This window comes from Hyalella azteca, unplaced genomic scaffold (assembly GCF_000764305.2).
Source record: "Hyalella azteca isolate HAZT.00-mixed unplaced genomic scaffold, Hazt_2.0.2 contig5656, whole genome shotgun sequence".
Classification (NCBI taxonomy): Eukaryota; Metazoa; Arthropoda; class Malacostraca; order Amphipoda; family Hyalellidae; genus Hyalella; species Hyalella azteca.
Genome location: NW_025935838.1, coordinates 6,429 through 16,575, shown reverse-complemented (window position 1 = coordinate 16,575; position 10,147 = coordinate 6,429). Strand labels below are relative to the sequence as shown.

Here is a 10,147-nt window from a genome sequence, read left to right as displayed (position 1 = left end):
ACAGTGACTGTACACACGTACAGTGTACAGTAACTGTAGACACGTACAGTGTACAGTAACTGTAGACACGTACAGTGTACAGTAACTGTAGACACGTACAGTGTACAGTAACTGTAGACACGTACAGTGTACAGTAACTGTAGACACGTACAGTGTACAGTAACTGTAGACACGTACAGTGTACAGTAACTGTAGACACGTACAGTGTACAGTAACTGTAGACACGTACAGTGTACAGTAACTGTACACACGTACAGTGCACAGTAACTGTACACACGTACAGTGCACAGTAACTGTACATACGTACAGTGCACAGTAACAGATGTGTATAAGAGACAGGGTGTACGTTGTGTGGTATCATGTATGAAAATAGTTCATCACAAACTGTGTAAGTAACTGCACACCACACATGGAGATGATGCGGTGATGCCCTATACGAAGCAATTTATTATCTACAACTAAAACTGTATATAAAATGCAAAATCTTCAACATGAATGGCAATTAAACTTTGTTTTCAAGACCGTCTCACCTTTAACCAGTAAATTAGTAGTGGTTTATCTGCCACTAACTCGGCCGTTAGAATATAATAACACCGAAAATTAGTAACGGTTAACTTGCCACTAGCTCCACCACTACATTATATTAACCCTGCAAATTAGTGACGGTTAACTTGCCACTAGCCAGGCCGTTAAATTACCTGCCAAACCCCCTCCCCTCCTTCCCCCCTTCACTAGTTCTAATATTACATCAAAAAACCTGCACTGCATTACCCTGCAAACCGACGAATTAAATTACCCTAGAGTGAATAGCAACAATAAAAACTACCCTAAGACCAACAATAAAACTACCCTAATATGGACAACTCGTCATATGGACCAAAGTATCCATGAGAAGCGTGCAAACACTCCCCTATGGCGCGTCAAATGCACACAAAAGGCCTTTGTTGTTGTTATGCCAACAACATCATTGGCGTTTTGTGGCGTTTTGATACATGCCGACGCCACATGCCATTCAAAGCCAGACGTGTAATACGCCTTCTTAATAAGCCATGAATCAACCGGTGCCCGGTTACAGCCGAGGGGAGTTTTCATAATGCTATTCCTACCAGAGTTGTGGGTTAACCCTTTACTGCCATGCCGGCACACGCGTCCTCTTATTCATAATGCTATTCCTACCAGAGTTGTGGGTTAACCCTTTACTGCCATGCCGGCACACGCGTCTCTAAAAATAAATATAAATATCAATATAAGAGATCGTCCACAACTTTTCTTGTATTTTCACTGAAAACCTTCCAGTAACAAATTCTTCAATTTTCAAAAAACTTCAAGAAAACAAGAGTAAGAAACTCATAAAATGAATAAGCGTTATTTAACCTTACCTAGTGCTACCTTACCTTACCTAATGCCGTATTATTGTTATTTTTTTCCATGCGCCCACAATATTCCCATCATATTCGTAATAAATTACTGTCATATTCCAACCATATTCCTACCATATTCCTACCATATTCCCACCATATTCCCATCATATTATCATCATATTCCCATCATATTCCTATCATATTCTCAACATGTTCTCAGCATATTCCCACCATATTCCCACTATATTTTCATCATGATCCCACTATATTCCCACCATGATCCCCCCATTTACCCACTATATTCCCACCATATTCCCACCATATTCCCACCATATTCCCACCATATTCCCACCATATTCCCACCATATTCCTACCATATTCCCACCCAGCACTCTGCTGCCATGATCAACTACTCACGCTAATGAGGTGCTGTACAATTTGCTCCTGGGTGCTCATGCCACAGGTACAATTTTGTTCATGGCTGCCCATACAATAGCATTAATTTGTTCGCCTCGCCTTAGAATGCAGAAGCGCATTCCACGCATGCGCAGAAGCTGCCATTTCTCCTGAAGAATGGCAGGAACGTTTTATCTATTGAGTCTAAAAAACTCTCGCTAGTCGGAATTTTGGTCGGTATATCGGTGGCCGGCTATCAGGGGGAGGTAATCTTAACCATTAATTTAATATGTGAATAATCTTCGCACTATTTTACAGGGTTTAGATTTAGCAACGGTTTCGGCGACAAGGGAATGAATGAACGCAATATATATCCACCCTACAGTGATGATTATCGATGGACTAGGGTCGGCCAACCAGCACCTGAAACCGATTTTTCTTACATGCGGCCAACCTCAACACTCCTCTGAGTGTCTCCACCATCTGGCTACCGATAACACCCCTATGTGTTTCCTTACCATCTGGCCACCCATAACACGCCTTTGCATCCCCCCAACCCCCCAGGTCCCCCTCCCCGAACCTCCCTATAATAAATCCGTATCTTGAATCGAGGCGGGCATTCCAGCTGTGCGTTATCAGCGACATCGCAGAGGCCGGTATGTCGGCTAAGGTTTATTTGGGTGCCCCCTCAAACGCGCCAAAATCTTATATTTTCTACGAGACGTTTTTTTCGTTTACTTTCGTTCGGTGATTTTTTTCGTCGTGTTCCGAATGAGAATTTCCCGAGCTGTGGTTTTGTGTGGTCAGCGGCAAGTGAGATTCGCTACTGAATTGATTAAGGAAGCATTAAGGGTTATGTTTAGGGTTAAATTTGTACAAATGCGTGGCATACCAGTAGCATGTCATGCCACCTGTGGCATGTCGTGCATCCAGAACGCGTTTCTAAACCCATGGCCCATGCAAACTCACATTAGCTCCATAACGTGATCTGTTGAAGGGTGGATTCTTAGTTGAACTCCAAGGGTTGAATCTTGGGTGATGATGTAACGAAGTCAAGCCTGCCGCTTCACATCATCACTCCCGCAGCCCATCATTATCATTCTCTCCTTCTCTTCACCCTAACCCCATTCCCGCCACCTTCACTCCCCTCCTCCTCTCCCTAGGTATCCTTTCCCCCTCTCTCCCTATCCCTTTCCCCCACCTTCACTCTCCCCACCGTCACTCCCCCGCTCTCCCTATCCCTTTCCCCCTCCACCTTCACTCCCTCTTCTCCCTAACCCTTCCCCCACTCATCACCACTCCCCATGTCCTCCTTCATTTCAATTTGCCCGCTCTTGTGTTCAGCCTTTTGATCTGCCAGCAATTACGCCCACTCGCAGCCCACCATTTCTGCTCCCTAATCCCACTCTCAGCTTCGTAAAAAATCAAAATTCCTGAAACTTTAACCAAATATTCTCAACTTTCTAAACCATTTTTAAAGCTTATGCAAGCAATAACTTTTCACTAATTTAACAAAGTACATCGGTCTACTGATCTTATATTTCTACTGCCAAAGCCTTTAATGTTTGCTNTGCTCGTCCTACTTGATGCTCGTCCTACTTGATGCTCGTCCTACTTGATGCTCGTCCTACTTGATGCTCGTCCTATTTGATGCTCGTCCTACTTGATGCTCGTCCTACTTGATGCTCGTCCTATTTGATGCACGTCCTACTCGTCATATGTAGATCAGGCTCAAATCGAGACTAAGGCGCGAGTCGTTTTGACTTAGACGCTAGCTGACACCCAGGCGCAAGTCGACACTAGCTGAGGCGTGAGTCGTCACCGTCAGTCGTGGTGACTCAGGCGCAAGTCGTGACACTCAGGCGCAAGTCGTGACTCAGGCGCAAGTCGTGGTACAGGCGCTAGCTGAAACTCAGGCGCAAGTTCGGACTCAGGCGCAAGTCGTGACTCGGGCGTGAATCGTTGCGACTCAGGCGTGAGTCAGCTGATGACTTCTGCAGCTCTCCCATAGCCTGCACTCATCCTAAACAGTCAAGGTCGGCCTACAGCTCCCGTTGCTGCAATTAGTATTCTACATGTGTCCTACTTGGGTTCCGTTTCTTACTTGTATCTCCTATTTGGTTTTACTGCATCATACGTCATTCTTCTGCGCGAGTTATGTTATGTTTGCTCCTGCGTTTTGATTTTTTTGCATATATCTTATGTGCGTTCAGGATTTTTGACGCACGTCTTGTGTATGTATGATACGTGCGTCCTGTGTATACTAAATGTGCCTTGTGTTTATTTTACTATCAGGCCCTTTGTTGCCCTGATCAATCCATCGCTGCGCCGATCTGCTCCATTGCTGCGCCGATTTGTCCCAATTTAGCCCCGATCTACCCCGCTGCTGCGCCGATCTGCTCCATCACTGCGGTAATCAGCCCCATCACTGCGCTGACCTGCCCCATCGCTGCGCTGACCTGCCCCATCGTTGCGCTGACCTGCTCCATCGCTGCTCTGACCTGCCCCATCGCTGCGCTGACCTGCCCCATCGCTGCGCTGACCTGCCCCATTACTGCGATGATCTACCTCAATTCTGCACTGATCTGCCTCGCGGCCACGCAATCTCTGAGCTGTCACCACCACTCGATGCCTTAATTGGCGATGTTTTTAGTGACGACAAATTGCTTGTCACTCAAACATGCATCTTCATGTCTGTTAGAGTACTGGCAGGGGATTGGCTTGCGGATTGGCTCAATGATTCACTGAATTATTGGCAGCTCTCATCAAATGAGCACTGGTTCGCCGCAGGTTATTTAAATAGCTCGCCAATTAAGATGAACGTCCGCGCAACCTGCGGTCGGATATGCCGATCGCCTCCCCCTGATGCGAACTGATGCAATCCCTTCCCCAGACTCGAACTCATATGCAATCCGTTCCCCAGACTCGAACTGATTGGCCTGATAAGCAATCCCTTCCCCAGACTCGAACTGATTGGCCTGATAAGCAATCCCTTCCCCAGACTCTAACTGATTGGCCTGATAAGCAATCCCTCCCCAGACTCTAACTCATAAGCAATCCCTCCCCCAGACTCGAACTGATAAGCATTCCCTTCCCCAGACATGAACTGATAAGCAATTCCTTCCCCAGACTCGAACTGATAAGCAATTCCTTCCCCAGACTCGAACTGATAAGCAATCCTTTCCCCGAACACGTATTGATAAGCCATCCCTTCTCCATATACGAACTGACGAGCAATCCTTTCCGCAGAGTACTGATAAACGTCGTCTTCGAAGGATTACAATGTAATAAATCCGTAAGAAGGCGCACCATCATATTTATCATTGCACCCTTTATATTATTTCTTTATTAATAAGGAATTAGTCCAACCACTCGCAAGGCTAAAAGCTTCTTTCCCTCCAGATATTTGATGTTAAAAGAACGTTGAATTAACGTTAGAACAACGTTTAATTAACGTTGAAACAACGTTATTCGCTTGTTGACGATTTATTACCAATTATGACCNGAACGCTCCTCAATATATCACGTCTGAATCATCGGTGGCCAAGACCACCTTCCCACCTCCGTAACACCATTACGGGTGTAACGCGCTTACAGGGGCGCAGCGTTGCACTGAATACATAACGCTAACCGCGTTACGCTGCAACACCTGGTGTTACGCAGCCCGCCTCCACTCGCAGAAATCAATGATATTTTGTCCGAATATCAATACACTTTTTACAGTAATACGGGTCATTCTGACCTAGATTTGCTCGGTATTAGGGAGTATCAGTGCTACGTCAAATTCGGGCAATTTGACATTCCATTTTTTGAGTGAATGAATGGCCGGCAATTGTTTTGATAAAGGAGGCCTAGACTCATTAGCATGAGTCAACTCATTAGTGAGTCAACTCATTAATATGAATGAGTTCAAATACAATCATTAGTATGAATGAGTTCAAATACAAGTAAAAAAGATATATTGACCGTTTTATGATAATATATCACTATTAACTACTGAATAATTCATAAACGTGTTCATCCATTTTTCGCCAGTTTCTCAATTTGTAATTTAATTAAATGTCTCCCTTATTTTCACTATTTTGTTGAGTGCCTCTATTATTTATTTAATTAAAAGCCTCCATTACTTTCATTATTCAATTAAATGCTCAATTATTTCCATTATTAAATTGAATTCCTCAATTATTTCCATTATAACATTTAATACATAAATTATTACCATTATTTAATTCTATGCCTCCATTACTCAATTGAATACCTCCATTATTTCCATTATTTAATTGACTCAATGCATGTTCTACTTGATGCTCGTCCTACTTGATGCATGTCTCACTCGTCATATATTGATCAGGCTTGAGTCGCGACTCGGTCGCGAGTCGTGGTGACTCAGGCTCAAGTTGTGGTGATTCAGGCGCGAGTCGTGGTGACTCAGGCGGTAGCTGAAACTCAGGCGCAAGTTGTGACTCGGGCGTGAATCGTTGCGACTCAGGCGTGAGTCAGCTGATGACTTCTGCAGCTCTCCCATAGCCTGCACTCATCCTAANCAATCCCTTCCCCAGACTCGAACTGATTGGGCCTGATAATTAATCCCTTCCCCAGACTCGAACTCATATGCAATCCGTTCCCCAGACTCGAACTGATTGGCCTGATAAGCAATCCCTTCCCCAGACTCGAACTGATTGGCCTGATAAGCAATCCCTTCCCCAGACTCTAACTGATTGGCCTGATAAGCAATCCCTCCCCAGACTCTAACTCATAAGCAATCCCTCCCCCAGACTCGAACTGATAAGCATTCCCTTCCCCAGACATGAACTGATAAGCAATTCCTTCCCCAGACTCGAACTGATAAGCAATTCCTTCCCCAGACTCGAACTGATAAGCAATCCTTTCCCCGAACACGTATTGATAAGCCATCCCTTCTCCATATACGAACTGACGAGCAATCCTTTCCGCAGAGTACTGATAAACGTCGTCTTCGAAGGATTACAATGTAATAAATCCGTAAGAAGGCGCACCATCATATTTATCATTGCACCCTTTATATTATTTCTTTATTAATAAGGAATTAGTCCAACCACTCGCAAGGCTAAAAGCTTCTTTCCCTCCAGATATTTGATGTTAAAAGAACGTTGAATTAACGTTAGAACAACGTTTAATTAACGTTGAAACAACGTTATTCGCTTGTTGACGATTTATTACCAATTATGACCGAGTTAGAAGCGGCCAATATTTGAATCCACGTTTCTTCCACAAAAAAAAGTTAACCTTCGGCCGCCATTTCCAATTTGGCCGCCCTTAATGAAGCTCTACATTTCTAAGGTCGTTTTATCGGCGGCCAAAGCGTAATTGGCTGTGATTTGCCAACTGGGGCGATAGCAACGAGCGCAGTTGGCGGTGGCCAATTAAATCAGCGAATTGGCGGACCCAATTTGTAGAATTTTTATTGGCTCAGGAGTGGTGCTAATTTTGCGAGGGTAAAGTAAGAAGAGTAATACAGTGAGGGTAAAATACGAGGGTGAATGATGGGATACAGAAACGAAGGGATAGCAGTGAGGGTAAAGTAGAGGGTAAAATTACGAGGGTAATGCGTTAAGGGCAAATACGAGGGTAAATATAACGGGAATAATTACAAAACTGATGTACAGGACCAGGGTAAATGTTAGGGGTTCTGAATGTGGAAAGTCTGCATAAAATTGAAACAAGAAGCTGAAAATTTAATTTTAGATTTTAACGTATGCTTTTGACAATAATTGCACATTAGAAGCGCGTGACAATTGGGCTGGCCACTCATATACCGCCCTTACACTCAGAAAAATGTTGTCTGAATAATGATACACATAATGCCCTTGTGTGGGTCAGCCTGACCCACTTAGGTCCATTAAAAGGGAGCATCCGTGCTACGTGCACAATGTGTGTCAACAACATACGCTATGAACCATGAAACTCATTTATTTGTCTGAGTGTAGCCCTCGTTGCCATGGTAACGATGCTTATGAAAAATGTCGCCGACCCTCGGCAATTAGGACGACCTGCCCTCGTGACAACCGAGGGTTCTGCCCTCGTTGGGTTCACCTTAAATCCCTTAGTTTAAAATTTTTAAAAACAATTTACCAATTTCGGGGATAGTTCTTCTAACCTGATAGCCTGAATCTTGGGTTTATATTTTGATAATTTCAAATTACGTCTGAATCATCGGCGTTTTATTGGCGGCCATGAACATTCATCAATATATCACGTCTGAATCGTCGGTGTTTTATTAATGGGACCATCAGCATCCGACAAATGGGACCATCAGCAACCGACGAATGGGACCATCAGCGTCCGACAAATGGGACCAGCAGCAACCGACGAATGGGACCAGCAGCAACCGACAAATGGGATCATCAGCAACCGAAAAATGGGACCATCAGCATCTGATAAATGGGACCATCAGCAACCGACGAATGGGACCATCAGCATCCGACAAATGGGACCAGCAGCAACCGACGAATGGTACCATCAGCAAACGACAAATGGGACCATCAGCAACCGACAGATATGGTCTCTCAGCATCAGATAAATATGGTTCATTAGCACCCGTCAAATAAGATCCATCAGTACCCGACAAATGGGGACCATCAGCACCCGACAAACGTGGTCAATCAGCACCCGACATACTGCATATGGTCCATCAGCACCCGACATACTGCATATGGTCCATCAGAACCCAAGAAATATAGACCATCAGCACCTGTCAAATGTGGTCCATCAGAACCCGATAAATGTGACCATCAGCACCCGAAAAATATGGTCCATCAGCACCGACAAATATGGTCCATCGTCACCCGCCGAATATGGTTCGTCAGCATCCGTAATTTGAGACCATCAGCACCCGACAGATATGATCCGTCAGTGCACAACAAATATGGTCCATCAGCATCCAAAGAACGTGGTCCATCAGCAACCGACAAATATGATTCATCAGTACCCGAAAAATTGAGATCCATCAGAACTCGACAAACATGGTCCATCAGCACCCGACAAACATGGTCCATCAGCACCCGACATACATGGTCCATCAGCACCCGACATAAATGATCCATCAGCACCCGACAAAAATGGTCCATCAGCACTCGACAAATATGGCTAGTCAGCACCCGACAAATGAGGACCTTCAGCCCCCGACCAATTGAGGTCAATCAGAACCCTACAAATGATGTCCATCTTCACCAATAACCCGCCGATAAATTCAATTTTACCGTCAACGTCATTAGTGGAAAATCGGTGGCCAGCCATAATTAAGCTGTTGTTTATGGTCGTCTTAGCGGCGGCCAACCATCGATCAATGATATCTTTATGAAAAAATTCCCTTGAATGAAAATGTATGATTTTTCCAACACATACGCTGACGATGCGCCACTTGCCCGACGATGCGCCACTTGCCCGACGATGCGCCACTTGCCCGACGAGGCTCATGATGTTGTCGGCGGCAAACGACGATAAATTGCTGCCTGTATACCTGTCGCCTGTATACCTGTCGCCTGTATACCTGTCGCCTGTATACCTGTCGCTTGTATACCTACCTGTATACCTGCAGCCAGTGGACCTGCCTGTATTGGCTGTGTAGCCCTAACCAGATTTACACCATTACGCGCCACAATATACAAAGGTGATTCATCCATTGTGCGGCCACACAAAGAAATACAGCAGACGCTGTTTGGCAAACACCTTTTATTCCACCTCAAACTGCCTCTGTGTGCCCATTGTGTAATTATAGCCGCCGGCCGGCGCGGGGTGAGGCTCTAATTATCAATAGGGGAGCCTGATTAATCGTAGTCTATTGACATCAACAAAAACAACCTACGTCGTTTGGGCCGTCAGTTGTTTGCTTGATTCTGGGGAATTCGTAGGAAACGTTGTTGGAAATCCGTTGTTGCGGTGGATTCCGTGTAGCTTTGAACTAAGAAGCTCATGGAGAAATCGGGGTAAATTAATGTGTGCCGGATGGGACTATCAGCAGCAGACAAATGGGATCATCAAATTCCGACAAATGGGACCATCAGCATCAGACAAATGGGACCATCGAATTCCGACACATGGGATCATCAGCAACCGACAAATGGGACCATCAGTATCCGACAAATGGGACCATCAGCATCTGATAAATGGGACCATCGAATTCCGACACATGGGATCATCAGCAACCGACAAATGGGACCAGCAGCACTCGCCAAACATCACTAGTCAGAACCCGACATATGTGACCATCAGCACCCGACAAATGGGACCATCAGCATCCGACAAATTGGATCATCAGCAACCAACAAATGGGACCATCAGCATTCAATAAATGGGACCATCATCAACCGACGAATGGGACCATCAGCATCCGACAAATGGGACCATCAGCA

At 45.0% G+C, this 10,147-nt stretch overlaps 1 protein-coding gene across 1 annotated transcript in view; it reads right to left on the bottom strand.

Annotated features, from left to right (window-relative positions):
• The window catches only part of LOC108674353 (protein rtoA-like), a gene marked incomplete at its 3' end in the record, with an annotated part of 6,311 nt that extends 1,346 nt beyond the window's left edge, over positions 1-4,965 (bottom strand). The window contains exon 1 of the mRNA XM_018162297.1: positions 4,767-4,965. Coding sequence (XP_018017786.1) covers positions 4,767-4,965 — 199 coding nt within the window. The remainder of the gene's footprint in view (positions 1-4,766) is intronic.
• Between the last annotated feature and the right edge of the window lie 5,182 nt (positions 4,966-10,147).